Here is a 17626-nt window from a genome sequence, read left to right as displayed (position 1 = left end):
ATTGGAGAGCATGGAAGTCATTGTCATGAGTGCAGCTAAGGAAAACTAGATTGCTGGGACAACCGAAATAATCTTTAGCCTGCGAGGTCATGTTTGGCGATCTGCTTGAGACTTCAAGCTGCTTGTGGACCTCACGTAAGGGTGTAAGCACAGTGAGCTGCTCATAGAATTATTGTGCCATCATTAGGTGTTTTGTTGTGTGCCTTTTTTAGGCTTGGTTGGCACAAGCCACATGACAAGATCGGCATGGCTGGGAGCCATGGTGCAAGATTGGCATAGTTATGAGCCATGGTGATAGATCAATGGCTGCTGGGAGCCGGAAGCCGTGAAGCAAGCAGGTGTGGTTGTGAAATAGTCGAGCTGGTATGTCATTTTGGTACTCGTCTGCCTCCAGTGTGCCATTAGGTTGAGCTGCTGCATTTTTCGGAACAGAAGAAGTCTTTATATCCGACAATCTATGTGGGGTAGTCTCGTCTGCTCGATCTTATCATTGAAAGATGACTCACTTATGTTAGTCATGTCTCATCGAAGCGCTTTGTCAATAGCTTCGTTGCACGAGAAATCGCGCAATCGCTCGGTCATTAGTATTTTTACTTCTTCCTGACTTTACCTTTGTTGGGGGTGGCAGAGCCCTCGGCTGCCCTTGGTCGTGACCTGCTGGTCTAGGCTGCTCTTCCATGTGTTCGGCTCGTCTATGCCGCGACTGCGATCAGTGTGGTATGTTTCTAGCAGGAGAGTGAGTAACTCACAAGCTACTAGTTGAACTTGAGCCAGATTGAGTGATTGCTTATCTCCGTCCACTGTGCTGCCTACTCCGATATGAGGTTGAAGATGCTCCTTGCGGGCCTTGTCGCGAATGAACACTTCGCCTAGAAGGTTGCTCATGTTGATTATCAGAGTGTGGTTCGTGGGCCTAACTGAGAGTGCGCGCTCATCCACGCCCTAAGACGGGAGTATATCTATCTCGGGGGGTCTAATCGGGAGTGTACTTTCTTAGAATGCTCAGTTCGTGACTGGTCAAGTGGCTGCTTGCCTGAACACTGGTGGAGAGGTTCGTTTACCCTTGTCTTTCTTCGGAACACCTCGTCTAGGGCACGTTGGATCCCGGTGCATTGCAAGAGTTGATTCACCAAGGTTGTCTATTATGTAAGGGCGCTCGTCAACTATATGACTTGTCGAAATAAGTGTTGTTCGCCATTTGGATTAGAAGAGCTTGGAAAGAATATGTCTCCTTGAGCAGTGGAAGTGTGGTAAGCTCCAGGCGCGAGATTTGAATTGGGAAATGTCAAATCCGAGGAGAAACATGGTAAAAATACCCCCGACTCGATGGTTGGTCCGAATGGTTGAGATAGTGTTGGGCCGATCTAGGTTGCTTGGAATGCTACGGGAGCAGGCTGGGCCGCGGTAGCAAGCTGAGCCGCGGGACCAGGTTAGGTCACAAAAGTAGGCTAGGCCACGAGAGTGGGCTACTCGGCAGGAGCAGGCTAGGCCACGGGAATGGGTTGTTCGGCGGGAGCAGGCTGGGCCACGGGAATGGGTTGTTCTGCGGGAGCAGGCTGGGCCACGATAGTGGGCTGAGCCACGGGAGTAGGCTGCTCGGCGAGAGCAAGCCTGGCAAGAGTAGGCTGGGCTGCAAGAATGGGCTGCTTGGTGCGTGATTCACGCAAGTGCGAGGCTTAGGCTCGGCTTGGCAATGCATTAGGCTTACGTTAGGCTTACTTTGGTGGCACGGCTTAGGTCGTGGTAGTGGTGACACCATGGACCTCACCACGGGTGGTTATTGTGGTAGCCACCGCAGTGGTTCTCGTGGTGGTGGTGCCGCTCCCCCTAAGATCACATTTAGTCTCGTGGATCGCCGTGGTCCTATTTCTTGAATGTTGGAATTTTCACTCGTGGAATTTTTTAAATTTCTAGCCATTGTATTTCTCTTTTACGTTTTATCAAAGAATCTTTGCAATAAAAAATTCTAATAATAAGAACGTATGAAAAAATGCAAGTGGACTAGAAAATAGAGAAAAACCTTTTTATGTGAGAGTCTTCTACGAGTGTGTGACTCTTCTCTCAATGAAAACATCAATTTGTGGATGCAAATTTCCGCCTTCTTCTTGGACAAAATTGCACCTACAAAATAATTAACACCTTAGGTCAAGGCCAAGAGCCTCACGCACCCACGATGAATGGCGGGGGTTTTGGCCGAAGAACCTCCTATGCCAAAGTTAGAATTTAGAGAGAAAAATATTTGGAGAGTTTTTGGGAGTTTTGCAAGAGTGTCGAACTCCTTTTTTAGAAAAAAAAATAGGGTCATATATATATAGGGAATGGAGGTGGCCGGCCTTTAGAGGTTTTTTGTGTGAAAATGTGTGATTAATGAATTAATTAGGAATTAATCCATTAATTAGCCAATTAATCTCCATTTATATGGAATAATTTGTAGGGTATGAAGTAATTACCTAAGATGAGGATGGATGAGATAATTTGGAATTGGTTACCTATTTTGGGCACTTTTGGCTTGATTGAAGAATGGTTGTCCACTGCTCGCGAGTAGGAAATCCGGTCTGCCTCGAGGGTAATTTTGTCATTTTATAAAAAATTCATGTGTCGCCTTGTGATTATTTTTGGCTCCACAACAATCATACCGAAAACAATCACCACCTTGCTCTCCATCTCTCTTTATCTTTCTACCGGATTGTGTTATTGTTGTAGGATATACCAAGAACTGATGAAGCCTATAAATAGAGAAGGCCAAAGCTCGAGTAAAGAAAGAGCAACAAATTAAAGACTTATTAGCATGGAGTCTTTGACGCGTCGGCCTCCTTGACGAGGAACGAACGAGTCTATCCCATCGTGATTGACTTTTTATAACTGGTAGGTCAACATTTATTTGAATATAAGAATTATTTTGTTTAATTCAAATAATAAGGTGATGAATTATGCTTTCATTTGACTAATAGCTTGGTAATTCCACATGGTTTGAAGAATTTGTATGTTGTGTTTTGCGTGTTTAGTCCATTAATGTAATGAATTCGTGGTCCCTTCTAAATTCCGGGATTTTGAAACACTCTTTGGCTTAGTGTAAATAAGACTTGTGTTGGAAGTTTTGAGATTCTTGTCCCACATTGGTGAAAACAAGATTCCAAAGTACATTTATATATGTTTTGTCTTCTACAATATTAGTTTTGTGTTGGACCACTTGGAATGGGAATTGAGGCTTGGGCCACCATTTCTGTGGATTGGGCTCGATGATTATACCATAATATTAATATAAATTAATATTAATTAATCAAGACAAGGGCCTTGGGAATCACTTAGTTTTAATTAGTTTTAATTTGATCAATTAGTTTTAATTTCGAATTAAGTTTTTAATTAAATTAATTAAAAACGTTTTGATTAAAGATACAACCTTTTGTAGAGAGTTGTAAAGCTTCGGATACATCCAAAAGGTATTTGAAGAGGTATGAAAGAGCCTATATAACTGGAGTCCTCAGTTCATCATCTTTCATCTTTCATCTTTTCTTCCGTACAAACTTTCCAGAGAGAGTAAACACACAAAGCAATTCGCTAGAATTTTATAATCTAGTGCGGGTTGTAGGATTAGGTAGTTGTATCCTGGTCGAGCAGACGTTATAGAACCACAAGCACAAGAGTGGGACGAAATTACTGTTCGAAGGACATAGCTTTTACGCTAGCCTCTACCTTCTGTAATCAAGTTAGTACTGTTGATATTCTTATATTAATTTCTGTATTTATTGTATACTTTTCATTCTGTATAGCACGTACTTTTTGTGAAATAAAATTGTGAATTTCAAATTCTGTTTATTTCTGTTATATTGTTTATTTCTGAATTGTTCTCCAACAACTTGGAATGAAAACCAAACAATTGATACTTCCCTACTAGAAATGAGGCGGAAAGTCTTCAATGGTGGCTCGTATGTATACACTCTCTGCTGTGAGTCTGCCTATGGTACTACAAAGAAATTTTTCAATGCCGAGAATACAAACTGGTACACTACATATCATAATATAAGTAGAGAGACATTGAAGAATAGATTTTCTCTCCACTTATATTATGACACACATAGTGTACCAACTTGTATTTTAGATACATTAAAATTCACTCGGTGGTATGGGTGGACTTATGGGGTGTGTACAATGTTAGCTCGTACTTTGGCGTGCTGTGCTGCGGATCTAGAAAATGAAAAAAATCTTCAAAATTGGCAATATCGTTTGCTGTTGACTTCTTCTCCCCGAGTATATGGCTATGTATTTTTTTCTTTCTTTCTTGAGGGTGTGAATATGGCTTTGTTAATGCTTATGGAAATCAAGTAAAGAGAAATAAGTAAAGAAGACAACGTCTAACTTTATCAAATTATTACAAAACGTTTAAAAAAAGCTTTTTGTCAAACGATGGAATTTTATTAAGTTCTGATAGAAATGTTTACATTTCGAGTAAGAGAACTCGATTACATGAAGTGTAAGTGAAGAAGTTTTTATCATAAAATCAATTGGCAATATGCGAAATAGCTCAACTACTTATAAGCACATGTAAGGTTCATTCTCTCATTAATGTGGGTTTCATTCTCAACATTCTTCCTCACGTGTGACAAATTGGACAACACAACTCGGGTGATAGGGAACAAGTGTGGCCGTTAGGCTTCACACGTGGACAACACAACTCGGCTTACGTGTAGTACGTGTGACCGTTAGGCTTCATCCATAAGACAATCAGCTTTGATACCATAAAGAAATTGAGGTTTCTTCATAAAATCAATTGGTAATATGGAAAATAGCCCAACTACTTATAAGCACATACAAAATTTCTCCTCTCGTCAATGTGAGATTCATTCTCAACACAGAACTCGATACACTCCAACTGTCTAGCCATATGGTGCACATCCAGTAAAATGCCTTCACTGTCTGCATCCATTTCCAACTCCCCACTAGCTAGGAAATTAAGCTAATAAAAATACAATAACTAAGGATTTTACATTTCCAACGCCCATAATTAAATAGGGGTGTTAAAAGGCTAAAAAATATGTGTATTTATGATATCCCTAACTAAATTAGTACCAATGCTCTTTGAAATATATAAAATCCTTAAATTCAAGGCATACAAAAGAACCGATATCATGCCAGTTCTCCACTTAATTCACTTGCTTGATAGGAGTCCTTTTCATAGCACACAATCAATTTGATTAATTCAATTCCTTCTCTTATGTTTTGAGTTATATTTTAAGAACGTTAGGCCATCTTCAATGGACTCCAATGGAGAGGGTTAAAAGTCTTAAAAAAAAAAAGGCCTAATTTGTTCAAAAACTCATCTCCAACCAATGGTTAGGCTATAATTTTCTAGTGCCCACCATATCATTATTTGGCAAAAGGGGCATTAGGCTAACCAAATGTAGCCCTCTTTTAGGCCATTTCCAATCAAAATGGCTAAATATAACCCTATCTAGAATTATAGCCCTGCAAAAAATTATTTTTAATGAATAGTGTCATACCATATTCATATACCATCTCCAACTGAATAAGCTAAACATAGCTCGTCAATCATTTATTAATTTTAAGTTTATTCTTTGAATTTATTGATTAATTTAATTAAACTACTACTTATACCATATTAAAATAAAATACAAATGTTATTTTTTAGTGCTATGTGAATGACAACTTTTTTTTTTTTTTATCAACGATAGATTTTGTTAAATTAGATTTTAGATTATCAACCACACCGTCATGGAAAGGTTCAATACATTTCCACTACTGTAGTAAATGACCACTTACGAATGACAACTTCTTTCACTAGACCACTTACGAATGACAACTTCTTTCACTAGAAGACACTTAAAAAAGATTTTTCCCAAGAATTTCAACAATTTATCAGTAATAATAAAAAAGATTAATTGTTAACCTCATGATTATAATAACAGACCAAGTTTATGGTCTTATACGTATTGCCCAGACATGACATCCATATTCTTGAAACATGTATAATATAATTTGTAGCGGTTGTATTCTTCCAAAAGTGGCATCAGGATTTGCTGATGGGCCCAACAAACGGCTGGCTATCTGCCGAACTTGACCAGATGCCCTTTCGTTTATGTTTTGTTTTAGCCTAGCCTTTGCTTAGATTTGGATTTTATTCAAGTCAGGCCATTGTTTGGCCCCTTAGCCATTTAACCCTCTCCATTGGGATGGTCTTAGTCTTTTTTATGGGGCTAAATTTCTTATTTGTAATAATTTATTCAAATTTAACGGTTGGACTTGAAATATCCAATGATAGTTTAATTAAATTAACTAATAAATTTAAAGTATAAACTTAAAATTAATAAATTATTGAGGAGGCTATGTTTTAGTCCATTCGGTTGGATTGGATGGTATATGAGTATGTTTAGACACTGTTCATTTGAAAATAATTTTTTGCAGGGTTATAATTTTGAATAGGTCTATGTTTAACCTTTTCGGGTAGAGATGGCCTAACTTATTACCCATTGTATAGTCCTATTCTAATTCTTTATTGTATTTCATATTTCTTAGCACGTTTTGTAGACCTATATATTTACCTTTATGTTGGACAATTTATTACTACGGCAAATGATGGTTTCAGATCCCCCTCACAATTTGCAGAAGTTTTCGAAACAGCAAAGCAAGAGATTATCAAAGCTTTCTCCTCAAAAGCTCTAGGAACTGAGACGATTAACGGAATCTTTGTGACGAATAGAAATTCTTTAATGTTCTCTTCTTGCTGCTTGCTTGATCAAAAAGTTCATGGGTTTAACTAAACTATGTTAAAAAACTTCTGTCAGTCCCCGCTTACATCTCAAACTTGAGGTCCGAAGCACATGACGTCACAATACTTCGGGAATTTTTATTTTTATTACAGTTTGTAGAGACAATTTCAAGGTCAAATCCATGAAAGGAAAGGTGGACGTGCTTATTATGAGAGTTTACATTACATGTGAACTTTAACCCTTTTTGAGCATGTATGTTATGGATACGAAATTGAGAGGACAGACGTTTACAAAAAAGTTCTAAGAGTTACATGGACGATCATATTACACGTGCCATACGATTAGCATTGACTATAGGACCATTTGGCAGAAAAACATTCCTTCTTTCTTCATTGCAGAACAGAATTTTGAACAAACGAATTCCTTTATTGATAGTATACTAAAAAAAAATCACCCTGTACGGGTTCGTTATACGAAACAGATACAAAATTATTTAGAACAAAAGAGAGAGACTAAGATCAAATTCCATTTACTTTTGTACTATCAAGATAGACAATATAAAAAAGGTTGGATCACCAATATAGTAATTAATTAGGACTCGCGATGTCTTCATGGTAACTAAAAGAGCAAACCCACGATAAGAGCCGCGGCCGACAAAGAGAAACTAGCCAAAACAGCAGGTGCAGAAGAGCCCAGCGGAGGCGGCGACCCCGGCGTGATGTTCACGGTGGGTACTCCTCCATTCATGGATGGTGATGAAGCTGGGACTGGTGCGCAAGCAGCAGGGTCATTTGATGTAGGGGAAGGGCTAGTTGGAGGGGTGTTAGAGGGTGGTGGTGGTACAGAAGGTGCGGCACCTGGCGAGGCAGCTGAAACGGTGATGGCTAGTTTCTGGCCCGACTGGCAATGACGGCCATAAGTGCAGATGTAGTAGTGGTCGCCTGAAGAGGTGAGAGTGATGTTTGCTGGGCCAGTTGTGATAGCCGTGCCAATTGGGTTTTCCGAACTGCATGAGTCGAATGATGCTTTGGGTACTTCTTGTACATCGTGTGCGTTGGTGGCGAAGTTGAAAACTGGAGAAATAATTAAGAAACATCAAATGTGAGAAACATGAGTGATGGATAGTTTACCTTAGAATAATTTTAAGGCTAGCGGAAATTAATTGAAACTTCATTTGATAATTATTGTCGGTCATGTGCTCTTATTTTACGGAAATACTCGTGGATTCACTTCAAATATACTATATATACATATATATATATATATATATATATATATAAATAAAGGTCGTACCCAGTGCACAAGGCTCCCGCTTTACGCAAGGTCTGGGAGAGATGAATGTCGGCTAGCCTTACCCCCATTTATGGAGAGGCGGCTCCCAAGTCTCGAACCCGAGACCTACCGCTCATGGGCGAAGGCACTTGCCATCGCACCAAGTGCGACCTCTATATATATATATATTTAATGTGATCAGTAAATGTGGAGTCCTAACTGGGTCTGTCTAGCTGGTTCATTTGAAAAAGAGTGTTACACTAATGAGTTCACGAAGTTATTAACTTAATGAAGAAGACGATGGAAATCAGAAGAGAAGCGAATCTTACTGAGAGTATCACCAACAACGAACTTGTTACTTGCAGCCCAAGTGACATACTCTTGTGCACCAGATTGAGGGATGGTCCAACCTATGCTTCCTCCCACCACATGTCCCGTCTGTGCTGCAACATTTTGCAGGAACACAGCCACAACTACACCGAAAACAATCACCATCTTGCTCTCCATCTATCTAGCTCTGTTTCTCTCTATATCTCTCTAGGAAAATTGTGTAGGAGGCTGTGATTACTAAAGCAAATTGATTTGTTTTAGGTAATCGCTGATAAGAGTGTATGGCAAGGATACATGAATTGAAGCCTATAAATAGAGAGGTAGGGAAAGCTGAAGAGTGTAATGAAAAAGCAAGACTTGGTAGAGTCTTAGACGCAGCTGCCTTGAACAACAATAAGAAGATGCATGGGAAGTCGGTCATCTTAACTTTGATTTCTGGTGCATGTTAGACTATTCTAGTCTATTATGTTGTACCGAGACCCAAAGTGGAAAGTTCCAACCTTCTTTCATATCATACTACATTTCATGAAAAGACTTGTTCTCTTTTTCTTTTTTCTGTTTAATGATGCTCGACTTTCTCTCTTTAGTAGGTCAACATTAAGGGTTCTTAAAGTAATAAAACCTAATTATTATTGGGTTGAAGAATTCTTGTGATGTACATGGTCGTATAGTCTAACGTGATAAACTTGGGGGATCCGCCTACAACAAATGAACAAGCTTTCTGATACCTGGGGCTTCAAGCTGGGGCTTCAAGCTGATTTTGGGCACTCGAAAAAGGTGGTTTTCAATGACGTCCGGGAGAGGATTGAATCAAGGATGACGGGATGGGCTGAACAGTTTCTAAGCCCAGCAGGTAAAGAAATCCTCATAAAAGCCGTGGCTACGGCTATGCCAAATCATGCTATGAGTTGCTTCAAGCTGCCAATTGGAGTATGTAGGGACATTGAGAAGGCTATTCGCAGCTATTGGTGGAGGGGAAGCGGGGTCAGCAGGGGAGTCCATTGGACTTCCTGGGTCCGTCTTTTGCAGAAGAAAAGCCTGGGGGGGCTCGGGTTTAAAGACTTTCAAGGTTTTAATTTGGCTTTCCTAGGCAAGATTGGGTGGCGCCTAATCATTTTCCCGGATTCCTTGCTTGCAAAGGTGATGAGAGATAAGTACTACCCTGAGAAAACCTTTAGGGAGGCAACCATCGGTCGGGGATCTTCTTGGGGATGGAAAGGAATTCTCGAAGCTCGAAAGGTGCTCGATAAGGGGCTGATTTGGAGGGTGGAAGACGGTGAAACTATAAAAATTAGGGAGGATCCCTGGTACCCCAAGCCGTCTACCTTTTGCATCAGGCCTGCGGTGAACCTGGATGCCCTGTATGTTCGTGATTTAATTAACCAGGAATCCAAGACCTGGAAAGCTGATTTGATTAGTGCTTCCTTCAGCTCTGAGGAGGCGAACACTATTCTCAGTATCCCGATTAGTAAGACTGGATCTTGTGACAGGATGGGTTGGTTCCACACTGCGAATGGGGTCTACTCGGTGAAATCGGGGTATGGAATTGCTATGGAGCTCATGGAGAGTGGAGGGCTCAGAAAGAAGGGACGGGGGGCTACCAGCGACAAAACCAAACATAACAAGACTTGGAATGCGATTTGGAGCCTGGATGTTCCCAGGAAGATGAGATTTTTTATTTGGAAATGTTGTAATCACGCGCTGGCTGTTCGGAGAAACCTCAAACGGCGGCATATGCGGGTTGACAACATCTGTGGGGTGTGCGGACTGGTGGATGAACCGAGAATCATATTTTTTTCAGATGCGAAACAAGCCATCTTTTCTAGTTTTGCTCCCCGCTTCAGATCAACTCCTTTGATCTGGAGGGAACTGACTTCCTACAAAGCTGGGTAAATATTTACAATCGGGTTGCTGATCTAGCTGACAAGAACGAGCTTCTGCAAGAGTTCGTCTTTGGCCTGTGGAGATTATGGAAGAATCAGAATGATGCTATCTTCAGGGGGAGTTTCCTTCCGCCGACAGAGATTCTTGAGGTCTGGAAACGGAATGTTGCTGAATACCGAAATGCGAACGAGAGGGTGGAACAGGGCTCTCCGACTCCGGTGTACAACAGGGACATGGGGGAGGAAAGAAGACGGGTTTGTTGGAAGAAACCTTGCTTTGGGATGATTAAAGTGAACACCGATGTTACGTGGTACAAGGCTTCGCAGAGGGCGGGGCTGGGTTGGGTGGCCCGGGACTTTGCTGGGGTGCTGCAGGGGGCTGGTGGAACGGGTGCTTCAAGTTTTCACTCTGCTGCGGCAGCGGAAGCGGCTGCAATTCGGGGGGCCTTGGAATTTTGTCTGCTTCAGGGTTTTGTTAACGTTATTGTTGAATCTGACGCTAGGGCTATTGTCCTCATGATTAGAAAGGAGCTAACTCGGGACTTTAGGATTGGTTGTTTGCTTGGTGACATTGAGAATCTAGCACGTAGGATGCAGGCCGTGTCTTTCGTCTTCGCGCCTAGAGAGAGCAACACTGCTGCTCACTCGGTGGCCAAGTTTGTTTTTATGGAGGGTAGGGAGTTCGTTTGGGATTGTATTGGGCCAGAATTTTTGTTTAACACCCTGGCCAATGATGCTAACCTTTCTCTCCGACTTTAATATATCTGATTTGCCTTTGAAAAAAAAAAACAATCTTTCTGATACAATGCTTCCCTTTTAACCAACTTCTACCGAGTTTTAAACTAACAATTTCACTGAACAAACTAACAAACTTTCAACAACAATTTGAAAAATAATTTGTTTGAATCATTAAAATACAATGTAGAATGTGAAGAAGTTGAGATAAAATAAATAGGTGTATGGGAATGGCCTAACTTGCTTATAAGCACATGCAAGGTCTTTTTTTTCAATGGGGGATTAACACCTTATGAGCGGCAAATTTTCAAGTCTAACACGTGGACAACACAAATTAGATGACCTAAAGCATGCCGGGCTGTGGGCTTTCTCACACAGGACAACATATTCTGATATCATGAAAAAGTTAAAGTTCCACCATAAAACTAATTAAATTTCTTAAAAATGTACCTATGCTCATCAAATAAGTTTTTTGAGAGATCACTCAATAGAAAGGGATTCCATAACTAGGAAAACTTACATTCCTATTTCAATATTGTAATCTTCAAAACCGCGGAGGTTTTAATTTTTAACAACAATAAATTTGGTCAAATCACATTTTCCTTTACATGGACCTGACAAATGGGTCGTGATATTGGTTCGTGTTAACTCATTATTTTAACACATCTTATCGTGTCTTTCCATTCAGCTTGCAGGAAAAAAATTCAAAGGAAAACTAATGAAAAAAGCTTGAAAACTTTGAGTTTTAATGATAAGGACAAAATAAAGGGTAAAGTGAATAGTACCAGGTTTGGCTTTTTAATGTAAAAATGTGGTTTTTCATTAAAGTGAACAGTACCGTGGGTTTTTCGTTAAAACCCCAAAAATTCAAACCCAAACAAGGCCCGTTAAAGTAGTAGGTGACATGGCCCAGCTCACGTCTAGCAAATGTAGCAGTAAAAAGACTTGAAGAATTCGTCTAGGAGTTTAATCTGGGAATTATATTTTGACAAGGAAGACATTAGACGTCTTTGTTTATCGATATATAAATGTCAATACATGAAATTCGTGTTTGATAATAATGTTTTGTAATATATATTTTAAGATGGTGGTATGGTGGTGGAGATGATTGCCACCCCAAGTAGAAACAGTGGTGGTGGTAACAATAATGGTGGGATATGAGTGGTGATAATAGCGGGGTGGGGACATGAATGGTGGCAGCTAAGTTTAGTGAGAAAAAAAAAATTATGATACTATAGAAGGTGCAATGCAAATAAATTTTTTTTGGGATATTTTGGATGCGGTCTCTAATCTTTAACATTCTTTGATTAAAACCTTAAAAGTATTCAAAGTTTGATCAAGGTCCCTTAACTTTGTACACCTCATTATATTACTATTAATATTTTTATTTTTATAATTTTGACATTAATTGTTTGATATTTTATGAGATCTATAAGCCTATAAATTTAAAATCCCTCATTATATAATACTATTAGAAACAGTTACAATAAAAAAATTCAAACATTTTGATTGAATAAATGGATAAAAAATATGTAAAAATAAGAAATAATAAATGGCAAAAGAATGTATCCATAGTGTTAAAAAAATTGGTACATTTTACAAGAAAATTAATACATTTCACATATAACAAAGTGGTACATTAATAAAGAAGAATGGGTACATTAAAAATAAATTAGGGTACAGATAAAAAAAATTATGAATACAAATGAATTTTTAAAAACATAGGCGCTAAAAGAAATTAATACATCGGTACAAAATAAAATTAAAAAGAAAATACTACAATTTTTTTTTTAAAATGTTGCGAATTAAAAGTGGGTACAAACTAAAAATATAAATATATGATACAAAGTTTAGGCATAAAAACATAAATATACCATATGTAATTTTTCTATCATTGATTAAATATACAATGTCACATGACGGTATACACATGGGTACAAACACAAATAAAACTTTAAAAAATATGGGCACAAATAGAAACTAATATATGGGTACAAATTAAAAATGAAAAGAAAATTGGTACAATTAAAAAAATATTTGCAAATTAAAAATAGGTACAAACTAAAAATAAAAATATATGATAAAAAATTTAGCCATAAATATAAATATACTAATTGTAACATTTTTAACATTAAGGGAATATATTTAAAAATAAAAATATTTTATTATTCAAATAATTAATGATGTTATTAATACCCAAGGACCTTGATCAAAAATTGAAAATGAATAGGATTTTAATCAATGGAGTAATAAAAAGAAGGATGTGAACCTAATTTTCCCTTTTTGGGATATTTTAGTACATCGATATTTTTATACTGTGGGAAAATGGAAGTTCGACAAAGTCACATAATGAATAATCTAATTTGGTATCGAATTCGCCATCACGAAATTCAAACCTAATACTTCTCATTTCCAAGTAAAGAGGATACCACCAGACTATAGTACTGAGTGGCATGCAAATAACCTATTGATTATATTATTTATGCTCCTTTTAATGAAACACATATAAAAAGACGTGGAGATTGAACTTGCCATAATTGCACTACTTTCAGTTTATATTCTGAAATAGCCCATTATTGTAAAAGCATTTCTCCAAGTTGTGAAGTTGTGGCTTTGTGCAGTTTAAGGAAAATGAAGAGGAATACCACTAAACCGTAGTACTAAATGGTTATGGTGGTGGTGTATATGAACTTTCTTCTTCTTCTTCTTTTTTTTTTTTTTTAAACAATAACATTTAATAACTAAGTATGTCTTGCTTGATGTTTTACTAAAACTAAATATTGTCCTTAGTTTTTTCCATTTATGAGTTTGTTCTTAAAAACCAACATATCAAATGTTGAGAGTTGATGCTGTAAGGACAAAATGTCCCACATCAGTGGGATAGACCAATGCAAAGGCTTATAAGTTGTTTGGCTACTCTTGATATTGCCAATTGGTTTATGGTAGTACACCGACTTTTTTATGGTATTAGAGCCAGGTTGTCCCTTGTGTGAAAGCTCAAGGGCCGCACTTGTTCACACATCACCCAATTAGTTGTCCATGTGTAGGCTTAAAAATTGGTCATACGTGAGGGAGCGTGTTGAGAGTTAATAATGTGAGGACAAAATGTCCCACACTGATGAGGTGTAGACCAAGGCAAAGGCTGATAAGATATTGAGCTGTTTTCTATATTATCAATTGGTTTTATAGTGAAACCCTAATTTCTTCATCAAAGACATTTTACACTCGTTTTTTTTGTATTTTGTAAAATGAATAGTGGTATAGTTGAGAAAATAGTGATAGCAATAGCAGTTAAGACGATAGGTGTGACCATCATGGTAAGATTGGTGCTTGTGTATATGAACTTTCTTCTTAAACAGTAATCTTGTTTAATAATTAAGTATACATGTCTTGCTTGATGTTTTACTAAAACTAAATATTGTCTTTAGTTTTTATTTTTATTTTATGAGTTTGTTCTTAAAAACCAAGGTATCAAAGACATTTTACAATCGTTTTCTTTTTGTATTTTGTATAATGATTTTTTTTAAACACCATACAAACAAGTTTAACGTTCGAAGTTCCAACATAGTGCATAACATTATTTTCAACTACAAGATTTCCTTTATTAATAGCACACTCCAAAAAATCATCACGGTTCTGTTATACAAAACCGATACAAAAATAAAAAAGAGATTAAAATAAATAACTATTTACCCTGCCCTATCAAGAAAGAAAAAATATAAAAAAGATAATATTGGATGACCAATATGGTAAGTAAGAAAGCCGATGTCTCGTTTTAGTGACTTTTGACTTTTGAAATAGGTCCAATTTTTAGTCCAATTGGACCCATATCAAAAGACCCCAAAAAATTATTGGATGACCAAATGCCGATGTCTACTGCACCTAAAAGAACAAACCCACGACAAGAGCCAAGGAGGATAAAACGAAGCTAGCTAAAACAACATGTGAAGAAGAACCCAACGGAGGCAGCGACCCAGGGGTGGTGTTCACGGTGGGTACTCCACTCATGGAAGGCGATGGAGCCGGGACAGGTTCACAAGCAGCAGGGTCGTTTGATGTGGGGGAAGGGGTAGTTGGAGGGGTGTTAGTTGTAGAGGGCGGTGGCGGCACAGAAGGTGCGGCACCTGGGGAGGCAGCTGAGACGGTGATGGCTAGTTTCTGTCCCGACTGGCAATGGCGGCCATAAGTGCAGATGTAGTAGTGGTCGCCTGCGGAGGTGAATGTGATGTTTGCTGGGCCAGTTGTGATGGCTGTGCCAATTGGGTTTTCGGAACTGCATGAGTCGAAAGATGCTTTGGGTACTTCTTGTACATCGTGTGCGTTGGTGGCGAAGTTGAAAACTGGAAAATTATTAAGAAACATCAAATGTGAGAGAACTTAATTGATGGATAGTTACCTCGAAACAATCACAGTTGCACACTATTAGTACCAACTGATTGGTCCAGCTCGTTTATTTGAAGTTTGCATTACACTAATGAGTTCATGAAGTAATTAATTTAATGAAGACGGAGATGGAAAATAGATGAGAAGAGAAAATACCCAGAGTATCACCAACTACGAACTTGTTACTTGCAGCCCAAGTGACATACTCTTGTGCACTAGATTGAGGGATGGTCCAACCTATGCTGTCTCCCACCACATGTCCTGTCTGCGCTGCCGCACTCTGCAAAAATACTGCAACTACAAAGCCAAAAACAATCACCATCTTGCTCTCCATCGACTAAATTTCTTTACTTCTACGAAAATTGTGTATTGTTGTTGTAGGTGATCACTGATGAGAGTGTGTGGCAAGGATACTCGAATTGAAGCCTATAAATAGAGAAGGAAAAGCTGACGAGTAAAGAAAAAGCAAGTTAGACTTGTTGCAGTCTACGCGGCTGCCTTGAGAAAGAACAATGAGAACATGCATATTGTGAAGCCGGTCATCTTTGCTTGTTTGCTTGGTCCATGTCGGTCTTCCGTGTGGAACATAGTTACAAAGTGGAAAGTTCCTACTTTTTCTTTTTCTTGTTTCTGTTTAATGATGCTTGACCTTCTCTAATTAGTACGTCAACATTAAGGGTTCTTTTAAGTAATAAATCCTAATTAATTATTGGTTTGAAGAATATGTACAGGGTATAATTCAACGTCACTAAAATTTTGGTGAACCTCCCAAACTTCAAAATTCCAAGATTTCAAAACTTTAATTCTTGGCTTAAACCCGTTTGGTTTTCTTTTTTTTTTTTTTTTTTTGTAAGCTAAAAAGATGCTTTATACACAAGTTAGAAGTAAAAACTGTTTGATGAAAATAAAATATCATGCTTATTTTAAACGTAATAGCTTTCATACAACAGTTTTTAAAAGCAGCATGTATTTGCATTTGAAAGTTGTTTTCATAAAAGGCGGAGCCAAACCGTTCTAGAATAAGCTTTGCGATTTGATTCCCATTATCTCTTTATCGCCTCACCATGACAAGTGTTTACTTTTTCTCATCTTTTTTGAAACTACACCAGTCATTTGATTCTCTTTTTCGCAAATACGTAATCCTTTTCGGATTCAATCACGCCCCATTTGTCAACACCCATTTTTATTCAATGAAAGAGTTTTCAGAGTTACTCGCATATGCTACATGTTTGTTCGTTCTTTTCTTTTGCGGTGAATGGAATACCCTAAAATTCCTTGAATAACACACAACTTTGAAACTTCGCGTAATCGCAAGTTTAAAATTCAAACTGATAGGGTCACAGGTGTCTCCTTTAGCCCACTATGTAGTGTTCGGTTAGCAACTTAGGAGGCTCGAGTCATATTAAGTGCGGTTACGATTGGCGAACTACAGGCACGAGACATGACCCCCCGACTTGGAAGTCCAATTCACTTTCCATCTTTCGGAAAGATTATACAACCTAAGGGTTGTGGGTTATAACATTCAACCCGGGCTCTACACCATTCGAGGGAATGATGGAAAAGGCAATCGGGAATCATTTGAGGGGTGGCTCTGAGTCCCAACCCTGAGTACGATTACTTTTATCTCGGACGATTGTACTAAGTTAAGTGCATTATGCAACACCATGACAAGGTCCGAAAGAGGCACCCAGACTAGGAAATCCTCAAGAGGAATTTTATTCCAACAAAGCTCCGTACTCGAAAGTGCCTTAGCCAAGCCAGCTAAGTGTAGTCCAATCAAAAACGTTTAACTTTGACGCATTCTAAAGGTGTTTCAAACCCACATGCAAGCGACCAAGTCCATAACAAACTTTTGTTTAAAATTCACTAATGACGGACACGCAATTCGAACTAGAAGGAAGCCCCTTCTTAACAACACATTGCAATCTTTAAAATCTTCATCTCTAGAATGGGGTAAGGTGAACGAACAAAGCAACATGCCATTCGGAAGAAGGAAGGCTCATCTAAGTCAAAGCTCTAAAGAACATTCCAAACAAGGTTTCATAATTTCTCATTCTTAATCCAACCAATGCACAATGGTGAGTATGGAGTAAAACATTTTTCATGGGCTTAGACCTGGTGTCAAAGAAATGTGGTTCTTCAATTATCACAATGAAAACCCTTATGAACACCAAGCCTAGGAGGTAATATTTTTTCAAATCAATGTTACCTAGGGGAGCTTTGAGCTCTGTCATGGGTCTGCGCATTTGTTCGTGTTTTACTCTATTACTCATTACTCCAGGGTTAGATTTATTTTGG

At 38.4% G+C, this 17626-nt stretch overlaps 2 protein-coding genes across 2 annotated transcripts; both read right to left on the bottom strand.

Moving 5' to 3' along the window:
* Positions 1-7130: 7130 nt before the first annotated feature.
* Positions 7131-8712, bottom strand: LOC103437308 (umecyanin-like). The gene is made up of 2 exons (XM_008375785.4): positions 8327-8712; positions 7131-7798 (listed from the first exon to the last, which is right to left on the bottom strand). Exons 1-2 carry the CDS (start codon positions 8502-8504, stop codon positions 7344-7346), a joined length of 633 nt encoding a protein of 210 aa, XP_008374007.2. The 5' UTR covers positions 8505-8712; the 3' UTR covers positions 7131-7343.
* Positions 8713-14522: 5810 nt separating this feature from the next.
* LOC103409585 (cucumber peeling cupredoxin-like) lies at positions 14523-15756 on the bottom strand. The gene is made up of 2 exons (XM_008348401.4): positions 15485-15756; positions 14523-15285 (listed from the first exon to the last, which is right to left on the bottom strand). Exons 1-2 carry the CDS (start codon positions 15660-15662, stop codon positions 14828-14830), a joined length of 636 nt encoding a protein of 211 aa, XP_008346623.2. The 5' UTR covers positions 15663-15756; the 3' UTR covers positions 14523-14827.
* Between the last annotated feature and the right edge of the window lie 1870 nt (positions 15757-17626).

Source organism: Malus domestica, chromosome 17 (genome assembly GCF_042453785.1).
Source record: "Malus domestica chromosome 17, GDT2T_hap1".
Lineage (NCBI taxonomy): Eukaryota > Viridiplantae > Streptophyta > Magnoliopsida > Rosales > Rosaceae > Malus > Malus domestica.
This window is presented reverse-complemented; position numbering and strand designations above follow the sequence as displayed.

Excerpts from the sequence above, each read along its gene's own strand:
- LOC103437308 (XM_008375785.4), bottom strand. The coding sequence starts at position 8,504 with ATGGAGAGCAAGATGGTGATTGTTTTCGGTGTAGTTGTGGCTGTGTTC. Across the intron at positions 7,799-8,326 it reads CGTTGTTGGTGATACTCTCA|TTTTCAACTTCGCCACCAAC; the intron begins GTAAGATTCGCT and ends TTATTTCTCCAG.
- LOC103409585 (XM_008348401.4), bottom strand. The coding sequence starts at position 15,662 with ATGGAGAGCAAGATGGTGATTGTTTTTGGCTTTGTAGTTGCAGTATTT. Across the intron at positions 15,286-15,484 it reads CGTAGTTGGTGATACTCTGG|TTTTCAACTTCGCCACCAAC; the intron begins GTATTTTCTCTT and ends ATAATTTTCCAG.